The sequence below is a fragment of the Chanos chanos genome, chromosome 14 (genome assembly GCF_902362185.1).
Source record: "Chanos chanos chromosome 14, fChaCha1.1, whole genome shotgun sequence".
Taxonomy (NCBI): Eukaryota; Metazoa; Chordata; class Actinopteri; order Gonorynchiformes; family Chanidae; genus Chanos; species Chanos chanos.
In genome coordinates, this window is record NC_044508.1 from 1,999,497 (window position 1) to 2,024,496 (window position 25,000).

At 41.4% G+C, this 25,000-nt stretch overlaps 2 protein-coding genes across 2 annotated transcripts in view; both read left to right on the plus strand.

Annotated features, from left to right (window-relative positions):
- LOC115827388 (V-type proton ATPase 116 kDa subunit a-like) overlaps positions 1-1,201 on the plus strand; it is a 16,481-nt gene extending 15,280 nt beyond the window's left edge. The window contains 2 exon segments of the mRNA XM_030791205.1: positions 381-552; positions 870-1,201. Of these exon segments, the coding sequence (XP_030647065.1) occupies positions 381-552; positions 870-972 (275 nt within the window). The 3' untranslated portion in view covers positions 973-1,201.
- Positions 1,202-9,510: 8,309 nt separating this feature from the next.
- Positions 9,511-20,611, plus strand: susd1 (sushi domain containing 1). The gene is made up of 20 exons (XM_030791727.1): positions 9,511-9,570; positions 10,028-10,212; positions 10,622-10,765; positions 11,423-11,578; positions 12,053-12,205; positions 12,579-12,758; positions 14,001-14,180; positions 14,563-14,742; positions 15,200-15,379; positions 15,865-16,044; positions 16,378-16,578; positions 17,008-17,187; positions 17,765-17,929; positions 18,278-18,369; positions 18,504-18,690; positions 18,982-19,075; positions 19,324-19,579; positions 19,664-19,703; positions 20,163-20,256; positions 20,425-20,611. The coding sequence occupies exons 2-20, from the start codon at positions 10,131-10,133 to the stop codon at positions 20,441-20,443; spliced, it is 2,763 nt and encodes a 920-aa protein (XP_030647587.1). The 5' UTR covers positions 9,511-9,570; positions 10,028-10,130; the 3' UTR covers positions 20,444-20,611.
- The last annotated feature ends 4,389 nt before the right edge of the window (positions 20,612-25,000 follow it).

Sequence of the window (25,000 nt, forward strand, 5' to 3'; positions counted from 1 at the left end):
CTCTCTCTCTCTCTCTCTCTACTCTCTCTCTTTCTGCCTCTCTCTCTCTCTCCCTCCCACTCTCTCTCTCTCTCTCTCTCTCGTCTCTCTCCCTCCACTCTCTCTCTCTCTCTCTCCCTCTCTCTCTCTCTCTCTCTCTCTGTCTCTGTATCTCTCTATCTATCTATCTGTCTCTCACACCATTATCATTGCATGTGTGTTTGTGCGTGTGTGCGCGTGTGTGCATGCGTGCGTGTGTGTGTGCGTGTGTGTGCGTGCCTAGCTGTTGTTGAGCTGTTGGAAGACGCTGTTATGATGATTATGTGTGACCATAAGATGGCTAAATGTGTGTTTGTGTCTCTTAATTTTTAATGTGTTGTGTGTGTTTGTGTGTGTTGTAGAGCTGTCAGAGGTGCTGTGGGCCATGGTCCTGCGTGTGGGTTTGAGGGTTGATACTGGTTTCGGAGTGATTTTACTGGTTCCACTGTTTGGCCTGTTTGCTGTTCTCACCGTGTCCATTCTGCTGGTCATGGAGGGACTTTCTGCATTCCTACATGCACTGCGCTTACACTGGTAAGATACAGACACACTCACACACATACATTTTCACATGCAAACATACACACATTGATACACAGTCACACTCAATATGCACTGATGCAAACAAAATAGTTCATGAAGTGACCAGCATAACCTGGCCAGTAGATGGCGCCAGTTTATTATTTCTACATTGTAGCTGTTTTGCTGGGTCTGGTAGAGAGAGGAAGTTCTTCATGAGGATTTGACTCAGATAGCTGTCTCATTGTTAACAGAGCAAAACAAGTAATTTTTTTTAATTTTACTTCTCTATACACAATATTTTTCTCTCCCCCCCTCCCCTCTGTTCCCAGGGTTGAGTTCCAGAATAAATTCTACAGTGGGGGAGGCGTGAAGTTTGCTCCCTTTGACTTCTCTCTCTTACACACCAGCTTTGAGAACGAGGGTTTACTGTGAACCCCTCCCCTGACCACGGAGAGCCAGTGTCAGGTCTAGAACTTTCTGCCTCCTCTCTCTCCCTCTGTGTGTGCTGTGGTTTATCGGAGGGTCAGTGTTCTGCTCTGACTGCCTTAAGAAGCTGGAGAAACATTAGAGGACCCAGTTTTCACCAGAATGAAAGTGAAGAACAGGAGCTGTCAATCTAAGAATGACTCACTCTCCCTTCCTGTGGGGATGGCAAGGAGTTGATCATATGATCATGTATTGGGATTCTATTTTATTGATTAAACAAAAAATCTTTTTTTTTTTTTTAAACTTGTTTTCTTTTCTCTCTGATCCTTTATGGGAGAGTTTTTAGGGTGAATGATGTGATGAGAAAGAGGAAAAGGACACTATGTAAACAGACTGTAAACTGGGTTAACTGGGTAAACTGGGCCAGGGAGGCTCGGTGAACTGGGTTGAGTGACTGCTGAATGTAATAAATGAAGATTATTTTTATTAACGATGACAATGACCATGATCAAGATTCAACACATGTTGCCTATTTCTCACAGCATTGTGTGTGTGTGTGTGTGTGTATGTATGTATGTGTATGTGGTGTGTGAGTCCATTAGTTTGAGCCCAGACTGAGTCAGACGGTTCTGTCTGTCTGAGAATTGGGTTTGTTGGGTTTGTGGGAGTCATGTGGACAGTCTGCCCAGGTCTCTCACCTTCACCTCTTTCTGTTTTACTTTCTACTCAAACGGGAGATGACATGCGGATGCTGTGGTATAAAAAAGGCAAATAGCACTCATTCCTTTTGCCAAATTTCATTATATTTATAATTAACACACACACACACACACACACATCTATATATGTATATATATATATATATATATATATATATATATAGACAGACTGTGTTTGGGTTTCATTAGCGCTAATATTTGTGGAAAGACTCTTATTTTGTTTTGGATGTCTTACATTCCATTGTTCTGGCTTCTACTTACTGTACTTTTTATTCTTTTACAGACCAAACACTCTCAGAGTGGAACTAATTTAATTCAATAAAGATGAATGGTTTCATTCTTATTTTCTTTGACTGATACAGTACCATATTAAGACTAATTTATTTATTTATTTATTCATTCTTTTTCATAATGAATTTACGAATGAAATCAATAAGCCTACAGTTATAATCCGATAAGCTACACAGGGTTATTTCAAGGTTATGTCTATGATTCCAAGTTATTTCATATAAAAATGAAACTGAGTATTTGAGTAAATATTTACATTCTACATACTATTGATATGACCAGGAATTAGCAGCAGCAAAGAAGCTTATCTATTAATACTGTCACAAGGCAAAATACCTGTATGTTTAAATTGTAATTTAATAATATTTTTCCGTTTATTGCGTCTGTAGGCATAGTTGTCATTTGACCGCCTTTCTCACTATGACTTGGTTTCACTCACTGTCTGTCCCTCCCAGTTAAGGTCGCCATCAGATTTAACCAAACTCCCAGTGAAACCAGTAGGTCTGCCCTCAGGCTTCAGATGGAAAGGGGCAGTATTAGAGCACAGTACACCTCAGGAGAGACACAGCGCTCTTAAAATCAGAAGTCGGTGCATTTAGTTGTAAAGTATGATCGAAGGTGTGACGAAAAACGCGAATCCATCTGTAGACGCGATATGCAGGCCGCCTGATTGTGTAATAATCGTTTGTGCGCGCGCGTGCTTTGCGCGACTTGCAATGATTTGAACAAAAAGATTAATTCACTTTAGCTTTTTTTTTTTAAAATCATGTTCTTTTGAAAAACAGATTTCATTCGTTTATCAATTCGCGCAGCCTATCTCCTAACGACTTGCTGCATTTTCCAAACAGATGCGTCGCATAAAAATGATGCTTTTCATGTTAATTCAGGGTAAAAAAAAAAAAACGGGTTGACCTTAATTCGTTTTTCTGTGTCACTCATGGCGGGCAACAATCCTTTTTTAATTTAGGCTATTTCTGTATTTTTTGAGTTAACTCATCTCATGTAAGTGGAGAAACACCACTAGTTTTCGAGTATACCATGGACTGCCCGTTGCTATGACAGCCAAACGTCAGTTGGAGTTTTCGGCTTCCGTTGGAAATGAAGAGGGAACTCCGTAATGGGGCAGAACGATGCTCTAAATTTTTCATTTGTCTGATATCCCCGGTCTGTATGTACATGTATGTGGAATTGTGCATTATTCATAGATAGCGTTGAGTCACTCTAGGCGAAGAGTGGAGGCACTCAAACAAAATGTAGGCTACTCTATCACATCACTATGTTTCAGCGAGGCGAGACAACAGTTAACATCCAACGTCAATCAGTGGTTAAAGAGAATGCAGAGGTAGCTTTCATGTTTTACAGAGCGTCTTTTATTGTTTAGCTTTACAGTCTACGGGCCTATCTACGTGTCAGTCACATGGAATAAGTGAAATGTTTCTTTTCCTTATATGAAAGGAGAACTTTTTCTGCCTATGCGAGTCTTCTAAACAGCTACATCAGATGACCATCTCTGCTTACCTGATCAAATAATCAATAGGAAACAAAGAGGGGAAAAAACATTTATGTGTTTGGGTCGTAAACCAACCCCCCCTTCGCTCAGCAGTAGTAGTCTACATCTTCTCCATCCATTCATTCAACCGTACCTAAACGCGCGCACGTCTCTTGTGAGTTCCGCTGCGCGCGCCTGTTCTACTTGCTCGCATTCACACCACAACAGGGCCAGACCTAACTAACATTTTCCTTTGCATTTGTCTTTCGATGCACATGTTTCAACCGTAAGAATATGTTGTATTTAATTTGCTACGTGAATTAACAACTTTAGTCAGATAAATTTTAGATAGTGGTTGCATCCTTTTCTTTTCTTTTTTAGCTGTGTGGAGAGGTTTGAAGTACAATGAATATCTCTACAACTTTATTAATTCACCACGTAAAAACAAAAAGGTTCAATGCCACACCGGATTCCAAAAAGGCGACAACGGTAAGTATTTCTGTTCTCTAGTATTTCTGTTTAGTTGCTGAACCTAAACCTGGATGACCGATATTTACAACAGTACAGCACCTACGAATCTGCATTACGCTTTCGCTTTTCCTTGCTTCCGTCCTTTCGTTCTTAATCGGCTTGCGTTTTTTTTTTTAAACAAATTGTTAACAGATGTAGATGCACACGCGAAACGCTAAAAAAGAGACATTGTTCATCACGTGAATGCGTGGGGAGAGTGTCTACTGAAACGGGTTTGTTTTAGCGCGGCGTGGCCACGTTAACGGCGTGTACTGGCGATTTGATAGTTGCTCTGATTCTGCCCCGGTAAGCAGAGACCAGTTGTGGATAAAAAGAATAATGTGAGTTTTTATTAGTGCTGTGAAAAGATTAACATAGAGAGTGTATTGTTGACTCAGAAGTGGGATTCTAATGATATCAAATCTGTTCTTTAGTTCCTCAGTTCCCAACAGAGATATCGAGTCAAATACAGGAATAATCTGTTACTGTCTGCTGTGTGGTTCCTTCTATTCTCTAAACACACAAGTCTCCTATCTGTTGTGTGCATTAACTATTCCACCATTAGCAGCCTGTGGTTGGATTCCTCCTGTAAACACATGCCTCTTCTCTCCACTCAAATGGCTTGTGAGTCCCATTGGGATTTTAAGGTTATTTTTGCTCCTTTAAAAGTCTAAGCTTTTTTTTTTTCTTTTCCTCCATCATCCTGAATATAAAGCATTAATATCAGCCTCCCTCCAGCAAGTCTCTCTGTCATGCTGCTCTCTGTGGTCTCTAGAATGGAAGCTTTCTTTCTTTTTAAAATACGGTTAAATACACAGTGTCTGCCGATGGAGATGCTCTACAGGTCTACAGGTGGTGTGTGTGTGTGAGTGTGTGTGCGTGTGAGTAGTGGTGTGTGTATGTGTGCGTGGCGTGTGTGTATGCGTATGCGTGTGTGTGTGTGTGGCGTGTGTGCGCGTGTGTGTATGCGTGTGCGTGTGTGTGTGTGTGTTGAGCAGGTGAAAGAGAAACAGTAAGATCAGTTTTCTGGGCTTTAGAGAGAACAAGGAAGAAAGTAATGCAATCTAAAGAGCATTTTGAAAGGGTTTGACTTCTGATGTCTTTCCAACAGATGCTTCCCACTAATCCTGAAATTTAAAATCTACGTCTGAGTGTCTGAAATCTCTGACCTATGGTCTCCAAAGAGAACTCTAAAGCTGGTAAGTGTTTAGGACACAAGGATTGGGCAGCTTAGATCAAACATTATGACTCTGTACTATAGTAAATGACAGTCATACTACAGTCTGTTGAGAAGAAATTAGCATGTGAACCCGTTGATGTGCCATTTTGTTAAGATTTATGGTTATATGTTGTAAAGACAAAAAAAAATAATAGGTTTTGAGCATTCCCTACACTCAAAGGAGATCTACAAGACTGCCATCTCTTTGTTCATAAGTCTAAGTTCACCACAAAATATCAAAGTATTAGACTATACTTATTAAATCACACCATAGACAAAATATCAGTTTGTTCTCAATGCACTCACGAATCTTCAATAAGACAACTACAAAATGACCATGACATATTGTACCCAGACAATGATTCTGCAGTACGTTGCTCGTTGGAAATGGTGTTACCATTCTGTTGTTTTTCTCAACCTGGTAAATCTCATCCCTTATCTCATTGCTTAAGGGTCTAAGGGAGAGAACAGCTGTGTGAAGACACAGAAGAATATGGTGAACAGTCTCTCCCTCTCCTCCTCGACTGAGCACGCTCAGAGGAGCAGGGACATTCAGGAAGAGAACGACAGAGTGATTTACAGCGATGACTATGGTGAGAATGCAACAACCACAAACCAACCCATGAGCAGTTTGTGTCATCCCAAAAAAACACAATGGTGCAGGAAATTTGAACCCAGTAGAAGCAGTGAAAAACTGTATGGTACAAACTGGTACTGCTGGACCCATAAGGGACCAAGAAGCTTATTCAGAAATCTCAGAACCTATGGAAAAAACGGACCAGACTTCCAGTGGACCAGACGACAAAGCCCTGGAGACTCCAGAGACCTTAACAGACAGGTCCTGCTCCACGCTAGTCTTCACAGACAAGGGTCCAGAAGAAGTCAGGATTTTTCCAGACTTGGATGGGAACATGAGGACAGAGATTGTTTTGATTGATGAGGATGACGACATGTCGTTGAGAGAGAAGACAGTCACGGACGCCTCCCTAATGGATGGGAACGCGGCGGAGCTCGTGTGTGGCCGTCTTCTCTCCATCTCCTCCTCTGAGTCAGCCTCGGAGTGTAAGGAGGAGACCCTGGACATGGAGACACCCCTGCCTGTGGAACCTCCACCCAAAGAACGCTCATCCTGCTGCCTCTGCACCATCCTCTGAGCATAAGCTTAACTCAACATTACACTATAAACTGACACTAGTCTCTATAACACAATGTTACACTACCACACTCTCATAGTCCTCTATAACACAATGTTACACTACACACTCTCATAGTCTCTATAACACAAATGTTACACTACACACTCTCATAGTTACTAGTAACACAATGTTACACTACACACTCTCATAGTCTCTATAACACAATGTACACTACACACTCTCATAGTCTCTATAACACAATGTTACACTACACACACTCTCAAGTCTCTATAACACAATGTTTACACTGCACACTCTCATAGTCTCTGTAACACAATGTTACACTACACACTCTCATAGTCTCTGTAACACAAATGTTACACTACCAAAACAACCTCTCAAAGACTCTATAACACAATGATTACACTACACACTCTCATAGTCTCTATAACACAATGTTACACTACACACTCTCATAGTCTCTGTAACACAATGTTACACTACACACTCTCATAGTTACTGTAACACAATGTTACACTACACACTCTCGTATTCTCTATAACACAATGTTACACTACACACTGTCATAATCTCTATAACACAATGTTACACTGCACACTCTCATATTCTCTATAACACAGTGTTACACTACACACTCTCATAGTCTCTGTAACACAATGTTACACTACACATTCTCATAGTCTCTATAACACAATGTTACACTACACACTGTCATAATCTCTATAACACAATGTTACACTACACACTCTCATATTCTCTATAACACAATGTTACGCTGCACACTCTCATAGTCTCTGTAACACAATGTTACACTACACACTCTCATAGTCTCTGTAACACAATGTTACACTACACACTCTCATAGTCTCTGTAACACAATGTTATAATACACACTCTCATAGTCTCTATAACACAATGTTACACTACACACTCTCATAGTCTCTATAACACAATGTTACACTACACACTCTCATAGTCTCTATAACACAATGTTACACTACACACTCTCATAGTCTCTATAACACAATGTTACACTGCACACTCTCATAGTCTCTACAACACAATGTTACACTACACACTCTCATAGTCTCTATAACACAATGTTACACTGCACACTCTCATAGTCTCTATAACACAATGTTACACTACACACTCTCATAATCTCTATAACACAATGTTACAATACTCACTGTCACAGTTGCTTTAACACAACATTACGCTACACACGGTCATCACTTTAATGGAAAATTATGCTACACACTGTTACAGCTGCTTAACGCAACAGTATGATACATGCTATCACACTTGCTGTAACCTAACATTACACTACACAAATGGCAATTTTTTTTTTCCATATTTTGTTTTTAAAACTGTTTTCAACATTTTGCTTGTTATTATGTTGTTATATAATTATGTATGGATTATTCTGGCTCTGAAAACTTGAAGACTTTTTTTTTTTTTTACACACTTGGACTAAATTCCCCAACATCATGTGCATGGTTTGGTGTGGGGCTGTCCATGGCACTGCTGAGGCTCAATCAGTGTTCAGGTGGTGGGGAGAAAAAAAAAATCATGGGATTCGTAATGTTCTAATGGGTACTCTGACATCACAAAATGACTGAATTAAACAATAAACCAAATCCAAGGGCATTTATTTTTCACGTATTAAGTGTTACACAGAGACATGCTGGAGTGTTTCAGCTGGTAACATTCACGGAAATACAGGGCATTCTGGGTTCAGTCACGTCTCTCACTTTACCCAAAATCCCTTTACGACTTGTAAACACCTGTATTCACTGTGCAATGTGTAGGCGTTTTTCATGTGTTGTTTGTTTCTTGTGTGCTATTGTAGTTGGCCATTCTTCTCCTGCTCAAACAGTGTGTGTCATTACAATCTAACACAATGTGTGTTAGTACACAGGCAAACTACAGGAACAAATGATGAAAACCCAATGACATAATGCCAGTTTAATGTATGGGCATCATCAAATTCAATTTTTACTGTCAAATGTCACAGCTGTTTTGCATCTTGTTCCACAACTGAGAAATTTTGCTGCACACGGTATTCTGAAGTTTTGATCACTTCTTTTAAAGAGGTTTTATCAGTTTAAGCTGATTTAGTGTAGTTTCATGAGATGCTTGGCCAATGTACATGTGTTTGATAAGTTATTTTTTCAATTTAAATTTACGTGTGCCAAATGTAATGACAAGCATCACATTCATAATTGAAATACAGCCGACACACTTTTTTATATAAATAAAACATTTTCTTTCTGTCTGTATCCACAATGAAGGGCCTAAACACACTTCATGAATAACTTTTTTTGTTATTAAAATGTTGTTTGTCTTTCTGACTGGTTTCATGAAAGTTAATGAAGTCTGTTCTGTCAGTCATATTATCTGGAAGCAGCACACACTCACGGGCAACGGGAAGGGAACATTTCTGAATGGAGCATAGAGGGGAGGGACTTGTCATCATGTGCTCACATTCCACAACCTCCTATTTGTGAATATCTGTGATGATGTCACACAGAGCTCAGAGTAACCACACAGAAAGAGAGGAGCATCAGGGGACAAGCAGCATTCTATCAGACATGCAATTCACTGAATCAGCTTAGGAAATGGGAAAAGAAAAGCAATTTAATTTTTTTTCTTTATGGAAAAAAAGCTCAGTTCAGACTACTTACTCAAATCTGGCATGACTCAAGATAAAAAAAAACCCAGCAATTAGGGGAGGTGAGGAAAGTGTGTGGAGTGCTATGATGAAATCAAACTGTACTCTCTCAGTGAGTCCACTGATCTAGTGGCTTAGAAGTGTCTTGATGAGGTTATTGTTTTGGTAACTTTGACAGGACATGATGTCTCCTTTAATTACAGACCTCCAGGGTGGGGGTGGGCTATCGAAGGGTTTGTCGCTGTAAAGACATATAGAGAGGGCGTCCACAGGGCCCCTGGTTCCTTGCTGATAGGAGCAGAACACCCTTATCTTCCAATTCCACACCCTTGGAGCACACCCCCCTGTCAGACCCAGTGCATCGTGGGTAATGCACACACTCCTATCCTGAGCAGAATCAACATGACCCAGTTTAGTTTTGGTTGCACTCTCATCTCGTCTTGTTTTCACAGTTGTCCAATAAGGTGCAGAAAGTTCTTTCTTACAACACAAACAGCTCGCACTGGGTTACAGTCTGATGAGCATCTGATGTGTTCAGCTGTGGAAAGGTAAGCTCCTAGATATCTCTGAAAACGACCCATATCTTCTATGGTAACATTAACTCAGGACATCAAATGATCATGTGTTTTTATCTGTAATCTTTATAGCTAGATCTACCAATTAGTCATTTTATAGTGATCATATTCAGCACCTCAGAGCAAAAGGAGATCATATTTAGATTTGGTTCACCCCCAAAACTTTTTGGCAGCGTTCCAGCCTCAGAACCAAAAATAGGCCTTATCAGAAGCTGGAGTATGAGCCTGTGGTTTTGGAAAATAAGTGTAGTGTGACTATCAGAGCTACCCTAAGGCAAAGCCCTCAATGACTGAGTTTGTCACAAACGCTGGTGGTGACAGATGTTCCCTCAAAACCACCAGTGCCCACACGTCCCTCAGAAAACCCCGGAATGGCGGTTGGGCGTCCAATTTGACCTCAGCTAACATGGGTTCCTTATTGTCATTCCAGCTATCAAACGGGCTCAGGAAAGAGCAGACTCCACAGTGGAAGCTGTAGAAGATGCAGATAAAGAGCCAGACGTTGTTGGATCATCTGAGAAAACTTTCCTGAGATGAGCAGGGCAGACATGTCGCTGAGGACAGCAGTTGTGTCCACGGTCCTTTGCTTTCTCTCTCTTCAGAGCATACTCAAAGGTGAGTGTTTCCCATTCCTCAGAAGGTACATTTAAAATATCTTGTTTTAAGCACAGACTGGAGCTTGTCCTGCTTCAGTTCATGAAACAGGGCGAAGGAGTAGAGCTGCTCACAGCATTTTTTTGGAAAACATAATGTGATTTTAGTAAAGAACAAAACAAATAAGAAATTTTATACCATCTACAGACCAGCCTATCACAGTTATACTTGGATCACAGGGCTATATTATGATTCAAATGCTACATGCACTTTGTCACATGAAGAACTGACAGATTATCTTTTCACTCTCCCTTTCTGGTCCTCTGTCCATTCTAGTCCAGTGGCACTTGTCTCTTGGGACAGACTCTCTCTCTCTCATTTCTGTTGTATTACTGAGTGACTGATGCCAGTCTCTGTTATTGGATCGCAGGTGTAGAGGTGGGTGCAGACCCAGTGGACGTGTGTTCGTTGTGCCACCCTAACGCCACCTGTGAGGACAAGGCGGACGGAAGCCCGGGCAAAGTCTGCAACTGCATGTATGGCTTTGTGGGGAACGGCCTCACACACTGTCAAGGTGTGAACTTGATCCAAAACTGCATTACCAAAAATTTGTTTCAGGGCATTTACACTGGTTTCCCATATTAGGCTAAAACACCTGATTTTACTTATTCCAGAGTTTGTGGATTGATCAAAACGTTGGGTTTAAACAGTTGGTTTGCGATGCACTTGAGGACATATGATCAGTTCTCAAAGGTCAAAGAAACTCGGTGCATTATTTATGATCCTGTGTCATCTGAATGACTTATGATATCTATGTATGAACAGAAGACATACCATTAGTGGGCGTAAAGCAGTTGCAATAAGAAGAGCCCTGATTGGCTGTGGTAGTATGTCCGTCAAACTATCAAATTTCACACCGATCTTCTGTTTTAATACTTAGTTCTTTTTTTTTAATTTTTTTATTCAGGTTCATAGAAATATACCTGTTGCGTTAGAATGTTTCACGTGCTTTCGTGTGCGGCTAAAATCTCACCTGCAGAAAATTACGGACAGTGACTGTAAATGGTTGGTTAATCACCCAATTCTACAAAAAAACCCACTTACACAAACTTCCTCCCCATTCTCTGTTGGTTCAACTTCCCTTTGTGTAGTCTTTTCACTGCTCGATAATAATAGCCGTACCAGGGTAGCACATGTCAGGAGTTTTGTTTGTTTGTTTGTTTGTGTTCAGATAAGGACGAGTGTCAGATGAGTGGAAACAGAATCTGTGGTAATCACACGACTTGTCACAACACATACGGAAGCTTCTACTGCACCTGTCTACGAGGTTACACCCCATCCAACAGCATGCCAATCTTTATCCCTAACGACGGAACGTACTGCCACGGTAACGCAGCCAATCACAACCAAACATCTAGATAGTCACATGTTCTCTACAGTCAACAAATCTTCTGTCAGACAGCTGTCAGATATCAAAGTAATAACAAATGTTCTTTTGAGATTTTTTGTGAGCTTTAGGTTTTTGCCTTCACTGACTGTTGCCCTGTAAGAGTGGATAAAACTAAACACTATCTACACAAACAAGCTGTCAGATGGTTACAAACGATAGTGGTTACTACAGGACTAAGTGAACTTGTTGGGACTTAGGGCGACAGGAAGGTAACTTAATCAAACTGGAACAGAAAGGTAACTTAGGTATACTGTAACAGAAAGATGATTTTGACAAACTGGAACAGAAAGGTAACTTAGGCCAACTGGAACAGCATCCACTTTCCACCCATGACATGAGGAGAACATAAGAAGGAAACTGTCAGACATTTCCATGGTAACATCATAATAATTTTTTATTTTTCTTTTAAAGATATAGACGAGTGCAGAATACCTGGAATTTGTGGTGAGGGGGGTCACTGTAAGAACACCCCAGGTGATTTCACCTGTTCCTGCCAAACCGGGTACAGAGTACAGAACGGATCAGAACCATTCAACTCAAAACGGGACAAAGCTTTCTGCAGAGGTAAAAAAACCAATACAAAACAAACAAGCAGCCAAAAGCATGGCTTAAAAATGTAATCTACTCTAAATGACCACCTATTCAATTCACACACACACACACACACATAATACATACACACACACACACACACACACACACACGCACACACACATAATACATACACACAAACATACACACACACACACAAATATATAATACATACACACACACACACACACACACACACACACACACACACACCTATGTTATACATACACACATACATATACATATATATATATGTGTGTGTGTGTGTGTGTGTGTGTATTTAAAAAAAAACAAAAGTTATGTTAAAATGGTTGGAGTGAGTTGAAGGTTTTTTGTTTGTCTCCAGCCATTGACTGTGGACAGCCTCCTTCAGTCACACATGCCATTCAACTTCTACCCATTCAAACCAAATATGGAAGTGTTGTAAAATACCACTGTATGACGGGCTTCCTCTGGAAGAGCGGGAAAAACTCATCCACTTGTGGACACGAGGGAATATGGACAGTTCCAAATCTTGTTTGTGAAGGTAAAAAAAAAAAATTCTTTGGGTTATATAAAATGTTACATTTAGTTGGTGATTTCAAATGACTGAACTTCTGATTGGGAAAGAAGTGCTTGCGTAGCTAAGTCAGAGGCTCCACGTGGAAATTTGGGTATCCATGACAACACCTGACATCTTAAGAGGCCACACTAGAGGGCCTAACTGATGTCACACCATCAGCATTAGCTACCAGACTCACACTGCAACTGAGTAAGACCTGCTAGACAAGCAAACTGTGCTTTCCATTGGTTGAGAAGGTACTCAGTTGTCTCAATACTTGAATTTAAATGCATTCATCCCAGATGAACATCAATGCAATACATGAGTCCACAATCATTTACTGTGATAACAGTCGTCTATACATTTATTTCATGTATGGTCACTTTACTGCTGATGCGACTGACTTTTCTCTCAGAGATAAACTGTACTCTCCTCTGGTACGTCGTACAGTTCAAACTTTTGACTTAAACGGTTTTCCTGTTTCTCTCAGAGGTAGACTGTGGTTCACCTCCCTCATTCCCACACTCAGAAATGATATGGAATAAAAACGGTAAAATCGGTTCAGTGGCTTTTTATCTCTGTGATGTTGGATTCCGTAACACAGGACATGAAAACGTGTCAGTTTGTACTGCCAAGGGTACCTGGAACCAACCCAGCTTTTCATGTGAAGGTATCTTTTCCTGCTTTCCTGTTGTCAGTACATGGGCCCACAATCCTTTACTGTGATAACAGTCCTCTGCTCATTTCTTGGAGGTATGGTCACTTTACTAGCGATTCTACTGACTTTTCTCTCAGAGAGAAACTGTAGTCTCCAATAGCAGCTCTTCTCAGACTGTGATGCGCCGGTCCGCGACAGGCAACTGCTGGTCCGCAACCCCCCCCCCCCCCCCCCCACCCCCCCCGCGCTGCACCAATCAAATTATGCTCGGTGCCTCTGTCACCCGGCAGGTGAAAATAGTAACATTTTAAGCAAGTTCTCGCGGGCGGGGACGCTTAACATTCTGGAGTCTTGAATAAAATGTTACCATTTCCACCTGCCGAGTGACAGAGGCACCGAGCGTAATTTGACTGGTGCAGCGGCAGGGCTCTGCAGACCGGCGGTTACTATTGTTACTATTTTCAAAGCAAGAAGTTCAGTCAAGGCGAACTGGAGTTTAAGAAACGATGTCCTCTGGTACGTCGTACAGTTCAAACTTTTGACTTAAACGGTTTTCCTGTTTCTCTCAGAGGTAGACTGTGGTTCACCTCCCTCATTCCCACACTCAGAAATGATATGGAATAAAAACGGTAAAATGGGTTCAGTGGCTTTTTATCTCTGTGATGTTGGATTCCGTAACACAGGACATGAAAACGTGTCAGTTTGCACTGCCAAGGGTACCTGGTCCCAACCCAGCTTTTTGTGTGAAGGTATCTTTTCCTGCTTTCCTATTGTCAGTGGATAAAAACAGTGGGACAATAATGCTCTCTCACTACCTTTAAAACGAGACTAATGACTTATCTATGTTCTCGAACTTATGCACAATATAATTTTGATTTAACTTAGTTATAGAAATGTAAAGCCCTTTGAGACTATAAATAGTGATATTGGGCTCTAAATAAACTTATTATTATTATTATTATTATTATTATTTCTCCTAGTTTTCTCCATGATGGCAAATTTCTCTCTCTCTCTCTTTGACTCTCTGATTCTCTCTCTCTCTCTCTCTTTGACTCTCTCTCTGACTCTCTCTCTCTCTCTCTCTCTCTCTGACTCTCTCTCTCTGACTGTCTCTCTCTCTCTCTCTCTCAGAGATAGTTTGCGGAGATCCTCCTGTTCTGCCTCACTCAGTAATGACTTGGAACAGGGACATTAAAATGGGCTCTGAGGTGGTGTATGAATGTGCTGTTGGATATCAGAGTTTGGGTGGGGAGAATGTTTCTGTTTGCATGAAGGATGGACAGTGGAGCAAACCCTCTATGACATGTGAAGGTATAACAACATTTTTACATTTCTCCTAATTTTGATGGCAAAAGTCATAGAAAGGCTGATATGAGGTTTGAAATCTCGGAAATGATGTTGCTAAGGGATCCTTGATTGGCTTTATGTTCAGTATAATTCATTTTCCCATTTTCTACTGTCAATAAGGTAGTACTGAAAAAGAATCGCTAAATCACAGATTTGAATAGTGAAGTATTGATAAGTCTTGCCAAGATCCAGGGGGCCTCACACCTCCCTGGGAAGATGGCGGTGAGAGACCTTTGGCGCCCTCTAAAGGACTTGGGTTCTGGGGCTTCGGCCCAGCAGACCTGGCCTGGGTTCCTGTATGTAACATGATAAAATAATTAGATAAAAGCATCTTGTTTTCAGTCTCCTTCAGATCCTACTGCACAAACTGAAGTTTAGTGGTCTTGATAGAAAGTTACAAAGTTGTGTTCTTCTCCATTAGAGATTTCTTGCGGGGACCCGCCTGTGCTGCCTTACACTGGCCGGGAGTGGAATGGCAGCTCAAAGTTTGGCAGCGTGGTTGTCTATTTCTGTCATGCGGGATATTATCATGAACAGGGAGACAACAAATCATTTTGCGCAGATAACGGTTTCTGGACAACGTCAACCATAGTATGCAAAGGTAAAGGTTGTGTTGTGTTTTTTGTGAAACAGAATTCTTCTCAAGTGAAACCACTCTGATTTTACTCATAGTTAATTCTGATTTAATTCAGTGCTGACAGGTGGAAAAACAAACAAGTCCTCGCTCTTTTTGTCATATTGTAAGGATGGTGTATAGCAGTTCTCTGGATGTTTGTCGTTTTTCTCTCAGAGATACAGTGTGGTACGCCAGCCTCTCTCCCTAATGCTACCATGATATGGAATAAAAACTCTATCATTGGCTCAAAGGTGTTTTATGAGTGCATTAAAGGTTTTCAGAACACGGGTAATGAGAATGTTTCAGTTTGTACCATGGATGGTGTTTGGAAACATCCAAACTTCTCCTGTGAAGGTACCTTTCCTTACTCTTACACAGCCATACTGTTGAAATGTCTCTATGTCAGTGATAAGACAAAAAAAAACCCCTGCCGTTAGTTTTGCCCATAACAGCTGATTTGTGTCTCTTAGTGATTGACTGTGGGGACCCTCCTGCCCTGCCTAACTCTGTAATGTTGTGGAACAGAGACACTAAACTGGGCTCAGAGGTTTTATATGAATGCAAACCTGGATTTAACAACACGAGATCTGAAAATGTATCAGTTTGCACTCCTGACAGTTACTGGAGCCGCCCTGATTTTTGGTGCCAAGGTAGACTAACATTTTGTATTTTAATTTGGGTATAATCTCGTATGTAATCTCACGTGACCTTTTTTTTCTGCTAATCTGAATACAAAAACAGTTACACTGCAAAAAAAGATATGAGGGGAAAAAAGCACAAAAATTAAAAGGCAACTTAAAAGATTTTTTTTCTTTTTTTTTTTGAGCCTACGTTTGAGTTGAGCTGTGAATTTTGTTGCCTTTTAATGTCACGTTGTCTTTACATTTTGCTCCTGACAGTGGAACAGCACTCAGCCCGTACAGTTCAGCTCATTCATTTTACATGACTCAGTGTTTCAGTGGTCCACGGCTGAATTTCTCTCTCTTCCTTCCTCCCTCTCTCAGAGATAGTGTGCGGGGCACCCCCGACCCTGCCTAACTCAGTAATGCAATGGGACAGAGACACTAAAGTGAACTCTGAGGTGTTTTATAAGTGTGATGTCGGATATCACAGTGTGGGAAGCGGAAACGTTTCCATCTGCACCACAATCGGACAATGGAGCGACCCCTCTATGACCTGTGAAGGTATAGACCTGATGGGGTGCACTGTGCTTCTCCTCCCTTAGGGGCACCCCCTGTTCCTCGCAAATGACATTAATTGCAGGGGGTGTAGGAGGTAAAGCCACATCAGGCTACCATGAAAGCACTTTGTTTAAGGAGAAGCATGTGCGTCCTTAACAGCTGAAGCCTGTAAGAGTCATGGTCAGACTGGTGAACGATATGGACAAATGATATTACACTCTGTCCAAGCAAATCAATGTGCGTTGACTTATGTGTCACGCTGATGGAAAATGCTAATTGTTTAGCTTATTATTTGTGGAACATTTTTAAATGTGTGTTGAGTCTAAAAGATGCATCTATGCAGATAAATTCCTTTGAGAGTTGTCCACAGGAGCCTTATTCTCTGCCAGAGTGTGGTGTGCACTGGTAACCTATGCCGGTTTTAATAATCAGAAACAAGCTGTGGCCCACCACCAGTACTGCCTAACACTGTTCTGAACTGGGACCAGACCTCTAGACTGGGAAGCACAGTTCAGTATGCATGTAAATATGGATTTTATCAGGAGAGTGGTGAGAATCTCTCCACCTGCACCTCAGCAGGACGGTGGGAGAAGGTTTCAATCTCATGCAGAGGTAACATCTGTTGACTATTTTAACCGCCCTCACTGTCTGTATCTGTGCATTCACAAAGGGAGATGAGCAGTAGGCGATTTGTTATTTTTTAAAGGGGGGGGGGATGTCCCAATGGTCACTGACACTACTCTATAGAGAATATAGGGGGATGGCAAGTTAACAAGAGGGATGCATTTTGGGTCGTTTTGCTAACAAGGGGGATGGCATCCCTCCTCATCCCCTTACAAATTGCCTCATTGAGATGAGAGAGGTCTTCCCCATGTTAAATAATGAGATGTCAATAGTAGCAGCATAGAGTGGTTTCAATGTAGTATGTACATCTGGTTATGGGTTACTTTCTTTTCTTTTTTTGTCCAGTAGATGGTGCTGTTATTTTTCTTTTTACATTCAGACGGACCACGTGTTACTTGAACGGTCTTGTAATAAATGTTTATCTTGAAAATCTGTGTTCGCTGATTTGTATTGGGTAATTTATGCTCGAGTTATTTTCAAATGCAGTATTAATATGTGACTGTGTTTTACAGGAGGCAACAATCAAAGGGAAAATGTTTTTCTGTTTGTCATTGTTGTTTTCTAGCCCTTTGTGGCCCCGCCCCCTTTTTGGCCCATGCTGAGCTAGCGTGGGAGAACACCACAACAATCCGTTATCGATGCCAGACAGGATATTACAGACACGCAGGAAGTGACACGTCTGTGTGTGACGTCAGAGGACAGTGGCAAGCCGCCACTCTGCAATGCAAGGGTATGCGATGACATCATCAAAACCCATCTCATGGCCGTCTGAGCCATCGGCCAATGTATTTGTGTTCCTAAGAGTGTGTGCTTCACGCTCACCACTGTGCACCATCTAGAACACTGCACGACAGGCAATGCAAATATATTAGATTCTTACCACACATGTAAAAATGTCCTAAATTAGTCCTCCAATTCAGTAGGTGGCGAAATTGAGCTGTTTCGCTTGATGAACAGCTATGCTGATATCAGTGGAGCACATAAATTGTGTAATTTAATTAAAATGTATAATACCATTTTTGTGCCGCCTATACATTGTAGTAAAACTGACTGAACTGGCTTTGTTTCCCGTAAACAGTGATTAAATACGGTGTTAGAGAGCTGGTGGTTTTCAACGAGCGATGCCTCAGGTGGCGAGCAGATGAAGATGGAGAAAAGGAACATTACAGAGTGAGTTCAACCAAACAAACGGGAAATGGAGACTGTCCTGCAGATAAAATTAAAATAACATGATATCTAAAACCGTAACGCGTGACAAAGGGCTCTGAGATGACTAAGGAAAGGTCCATTTATGCTTTACGCAGGTGGAGTTTGTCGGATTAAGAGACTACGACAAGTCGTTCCGTGATTGGAGGAAAAAAGAGTTCAGCTCAGCGGCAGACAGGCCTGTTCTGTGCTTACATCTACTGCCTGCAACCAACTACACCATCAACATCACAGCACTGCTGGCCCAAACCTCCACCACCACCATAACCAACACCAGCATACACAGTACAAAAACTTATGCCTCAACTCATGACCACAGCAATATTCTATTCTATTCTATTCTATTCTATTCTGGTCTATTCTAGTGTAGTGTAGTCTAATCTATTCTAGTCTATTCTAGTCTATTCTATTCTATTCTATTCTATTCTAATCTAGTCTAGTCTAGTCTAGTCTAGTCTATTCTAGTGTAGTGTAGTCTAGCCTGTTTTATTCTGTTTATTAGTGTGGTATATGGCTAGAATTTGATATATAGTATATGAAGATAATTAAGAGGTGACCTGGTTTCTGTTTTTTTAGTTCCCCCAGTGCCAGCCGTCACATACAGTGAGGTTGAAGTACCTCTGCCCACTCTGAGACTGCACCGATCTCCTCACAGCCTGGATCAAATATGGTAAAGATGAACAAAAGATAACGCGTCTTATACTTTTCCGTTTGGGTCATCTTAGAATGTGTGTATTATCTGACCTGTCTGAAGTGGTTTTAAATTGAGATTAATACCTCAGGTATTTAAAAAAAAAAACGTCCCAAATCAAATCTGACAAATTTTAAGTACAAACTTTCTCACTGGATGCGGCAATGCACTTACAAACACCTGGTAGCCAGTGCTAATAATGCATGTCATTTTCACTGTGTTTTCAGTGTGTACCAGGTGTTTGTGCTGCCAATAGAGGAAACATTAGTGTTTGACTGTCGACTCTCAGACCGCCCTCACCTCCCCAGGCAGACCCAGGGCAGCAGGGCATACGTGGCAGCCCAGATTCAGCTGAGGGATCTGGGCAGAGAGCTCCATTTCACAGTGGGAGATGAGCAGGCCTATGGAGGATATTACAACGCCCCACTGGAGAATGGGAGAGACTATTACATCATTCTCCGCACTGTTTGCCAATGGGGAAAGGTAAGGAGATCATTCCCGGAACATCTCTGAAATTCTAAGAATGTGATTTATCGAATTTACCTATTTTTCGTTTAAACCTTCCAGAGCAGGGAACAGTCCTGTGTTATCTGGGCAAAAGCCACAGGTAAGAATGACTTTTTTTTCTTTTTGTGTTATGTGTGATGAGGGTTTCTTTATTGTGTGTTCTATATCATATATGTCTATTATATATGTAGGGTGGCCTAATGGATAAGGCATCAGCCTCCAGAGTTGGGGATTGTGGGTTCAAGTCCCACCTGGGTTAAGATGGCTGCATTGTGTGTTAGTCTTGGTGCCTTCTTAAACCACTGAAATATGTCTCTATGGACAGTTTTGATCAGATTGAATAGAAGTGATGTATCCCGCAGCTCATGCAGAACTCAATCAGTACAGTTAATGACGTGATTTAGGTTTCAGTCTAAACTTCATCTCTGTCGCTTGCCTTAAGTTGGAAACGTGAACTATGACATTAGCAAATGCTTTTATCAGTTGATCTGGATAAGAGCATTAGCTAAATGAATAAATGTTAGGGATATTCTCAGCCGCGGGTACTCTCTGTTCTCAGGTACACCACGTGCCACCAGGTTGTCGGCCCTAATTACCGCAGGATCTATCGGAATCACAGGCGTTGCCGTCTTCATTGGATACTGCTGCAAATGGTAGGTGGACACAACGCGGCTAATATAATAACAACGTAGTTTGAACTCTTTGTTTCCAACTGATACCAGGTTACTAGATGGTTAAGAATCAGACTTGGCAAACGTTAACTATTATTACAAGTATTATTTATTAAATTTGTTTGTTTGTTTGTTTGTTTGTTTTTGTAGGCTCCTCAAGAGGACTTGACACATGTATTCCGTGATCTTGAAAATCACGCTGTAATGTTGCTCTGGGACGTTATAAAGTGAGGCACACTTGTTTTTGGCATGCATGGCTCTTTTGAAGGAGTACGGAAATGCCTCTTATTTACACCTTTGTTATTACATTTATAACTGGTATTCATAGTACAATAACATCGCTGATCTTCAGGCAACACAATTATATTGATCAAAATTGGAATGTAGTATATTTAGTTCATTATTTGACATTTGTTAAGTGTTTATTTAATGTTTGGGATTATTGTACTGTTTATCATTCAAAATAAATTATAAATAAAGGTTTTTGTAATTAAATATCAATCACGGTGTTTTTCGTGTGAATAACTGACAACATGAGACAGTTCACGTGCGTTTTGACAAACATTTGTTGAGTTGGCCTCACGTTCTCTCAGACCTTGCGAAATGTAAGTAATGTAATAACGTCGTTGTCAATCATAAAATGTCAGAATACCCGTAAATTTACTTACTCTGCCAGTTCTAGCATGATCTGACTAAATGTCAAAAATCGATCCAAGTATTTAAGCTAACAGGAGTTACTTTAGTGAGCTAAAATGCTTCGTTAGCAATGTGCTAAACTGAATGAACTGTTTACCGACAACGACTTCATTTATTTCTCTCAGGTTGAAAAATGTGTAGCTTCCTTTTCTCATACAGTTCCAGTTCGAAAGTCTCTATGTTTCCGAACATCAAATACAGAGCTGTTGACTATGTTTATGAGGTAACTTATGATTAGTCTTACCTGATGTAGACGTACCGTGAATATAATAGCGCTTTTCCAAGTAACTTCAATTTGTAACCAGCTTAATTTCCGTATTATTCGTTTGACTGGTATGGAAATTACATTGTACAGCTTTTTCATGTAACAGGCCTCAGCAAGACACAGGTTGACTACCAATTTGCTATGTTTGCCGGTGCCCTTCCAGCTGGGCAACCAGTCGTATCCTCACACTGGAAACCTTCAGCACGTCACCTATCGTCAGCCATGGACGCGTGGTTAGACATAACTTACCTCAGTCGGCCTTTTCTTTGGATATTTTATTATCGTTTGTCACCTTCTGGAAAATCTAGTTTACCACAGAAGCACCACATAAACATTACCCCCCCCCCCCTCTCTGTCTGTCTGTCTCTCTCTCTCTCTCACTCTCTCTCTCTGGCTGTCAGTCAAAACAGGGAGTCTTATGTCTACAGGCACACTGCAGGCATCTGGCTCTGTATTGGCCGACTTACAGGTTGCTCAACATCCCGTGGCGTCTTTGGAGAAGTATAAAACTTGAGACTATATTGTCTACCCGAAACAGTCCCATAGCCAAAACGTCTTGTGTTAAAGGACATCTGATCAATACGTAATACTCCATGGTGTATGTAGCAGTTGCTGAAGCAGGGGAACTAGTTCTGTACCCAGTTCTTGTTTCCTCAGGTACTGTGTAAATCAGCTGAGGGTGGAGCTTGCTGAGGTGGTACCCAGTTCCAACCCTGCCTCACAGTCCTGTATGGACACTGACGAAGCCCTCTGGATTTTTGGAACAGGGGAAAGTAGAGAAGGAATTCCATCCTGGAATGAGAGTTTTGATAAAGAAACAGGCGAATCATCCTCTTTCAGTCACAAAGGTAGTTGTAGAGATTCATTAAAACATAAGTTTGATAAACTATTACTGTATTATTACGTATAGACATCGAATCCTACTGCCATGTGTGATGTGTTCACTCTCCTGCCAGATCTAAGTACTCAGTTCTAAATACTCAGTACTAAATACTTAGTTCTAAATACTCAGAATTATTTGGTTTGTAACTTTGCATTCCAGGGCATTCTAGAATTTTTCCTGTATTTTTTTTAATATTTGCCATTGTGTGTTTGAATACATTTGGTTTAAGTTTCTCCACACTGTGAATCTCTTTTAGATCTGTTTATGCCTGAGGAGGTGTTGTTTTGCGATGCCTTGGAGCAGTATAAAAGACACTTGCCTCCGTTACTGACATTTCTGAGCAGGTTGAAAACGTTCACTGTACCAGATCCTTTACTGAGCTTCGCAGGGACCGCCCTCTCTGACAACATCTTTCTCAGGTCTCAAACTCACCCCTGTCAATCATTCCACAGTGGGCGGGTTTAATTACAAGCTAACGTCCAGTCAGATTGTTCGGTTTCAGTCATGTATCGGTTTTCGTCTGACCAGACCTGTGAGCTGTGTAAACCGTGTAATCTTAGCTTTAATTTATTTCCAATTCCAACCATTATTTCCACCGTAGCATCCTTTTGAGTAATCACTCACATTAACACCCGTCTCCCTAACGCTGCCAGGCCCTGTGTACCATTTGACGTGGCCGTGGGTCATCGTGCTGAGAGCTCAGACAAGGTTTCAGGTGTTGAAGAGGTCAGGAGAGAGACTGTTCTGAATGATGAGGTACTAAACGAAGAGAGAGAGGAAGGGCTCGGAGAAGAGACAGACAGACAGTGAGACAGAGAGAGAGACAGAGAGAGGAAGGGCTTGGAGAAGAGACAGACAGACAGTGAGACAGAGAGAGAGACAGAGAGAGGAAGGGCTCGGAGAAGAGACAGACAGACAGTGAGACAGAGAGAGAGACAGAGAGGGGAAGGGCTCGGAGAAGAGACAGACAGACAGTGAGACAGAGAGAGAGAAAGAGAGAGGAAGGGCTGGGAGGAGAGACAGACAGACAGTGAGATAGAGAGAGAGACAGAGAGAGGAAGGGCTCGGAGAAGAGACAGACAAACAGTGAGACAGAGAGAGAGACAGAGAGAGGAAGAGAGAAAGAGACAGACAGTGAGACAGACAGTGAGACAGAGATATAAAGATACTCAAGAAACTTCTCTGTGCCTTCACAGTTCATGTTTTTGCCATGTCATTTTCGGTTTTCTTTTGTTTTCTTTTGTTTTGTTTTGTTTTTGTGCTAAAGCTCAAACTATGTTCAATAGTCCCTGATGTTACCAGAGGAAATTGACATGGGCATTGTCCAGAGACAAGACGGCAGCCTTTCCTTAGCGGCAAACCTGCATGATACTCTAAAACCCACCCCACAGCCACTGGAGGACCAAGTCTCATTAGTAAATACTCTCAGGAAAGGTGAGGGTGATGTTTAACTGCAGATGAAGTTAAAATTGTGTTATTCTCTGTAAATTGCCAGTGTGGGCAGTTGTTGATGTCTGGTTTGTCTGACTGGATGTGTTGTCTTTCAGCAACTGTGGCCAGTTCAGAGGAAGTGACAGAATTGGAGATGTCTTACACACCATGGTGTGATTTGGATAATTGTTGTATTTCTCTGGAGTCAAGCTCTCCAGGTATGAAGAATCAATCAAATCATATTATTATTTTGGTCACTCTAGGACCAAACACAGTTCAGTGGTTACCTACTGTGAATAATCAAGTTCAGAGAGAAATTGTTCATATACTCAGTGTCTGTCCTATGTCCCTCACTGCTCTGTCTCCTCCAGTTCTCTGCAGGACTTATGCTGATATGGAGGTAGACTCACCTCTAACACCACCACATAGGCCAGTCTCTCAGAGAACCCACCTCCTATCCAATGAGCTGACAGCTGAGCCCCTGTCACCAGTCTACAGGGAGTGAGTCATCACTGAAGCTTGTACCATCAGCCAATCAGAGCAGGGGACAGGGAGGGCATCTAATTATGCTGAGATGTTTACTCTGATATTTAATTCCTTTTCTCTTCTTGTTTGTTTTTAGTTGTTTACTGTCAGATGGTGTTCAGGAGGAAATGGAGCAGGTTGTTTGGAAGGCAGAAAAGCACCATCACAGCATAGCAGGGTTCTTTTTAGCTGGTAAATATTTGCTTGTCCGTTGCTTGACCCCAAATGTCGTGGCCCGTTCGGAAAGTTCGGGAAACTTACAGTGTTCTCTTTCAACAGAGCCACAGACAATAGTGCCCACTGTTCTGGTCCGGTCACTATCTGACACCTTCGCTATGTTAGAGACAGCACGCGAACATTCTAGAATGGCTGACAGGGAACTGGAGAATTCTGTTCTGACTGCTGGAGTTCTACAGAGTGTCAAAGTTTACCTCAGTGGTCACTCAGAGTTCCATGAAAGAATGTCCACCACACAGCACAACACTGCAAATACAGTGGAAGACCAGAGAGAGGAATTCACATCATTATCTACTGCTGAGATAGACAGTGAGTGAGACTTCAAAATTTTCATCCTGTTACTGCATCTAAACTGTGTATTATGTGGTAAATCACCAAGGAAGGTCTGAGTCATAGTTTTAAGAATAATGGTCAAAAATGTTTAAAAAAAAAAAAAGCAATGCTTGGTAACATTCTGGCGAATTTTATTTTTTAGAGATACTGAGAGCTTTTGAACATATTGGTGAGTATCCATAACGATGTCATAAAACCTCTATAGTTTTTGATCCTTTGCAGACTGACACACTGAAACATTATATCTGAAAAAAGGACTGTTTTCCCTCAGAGAATCCAGTGAAACCCTGTAAGAGAAAAGCCTCCCCTGCTCAGACGGATGGCCCACAGGCTGCAGCTCCCGCTCAGGCGAAGAG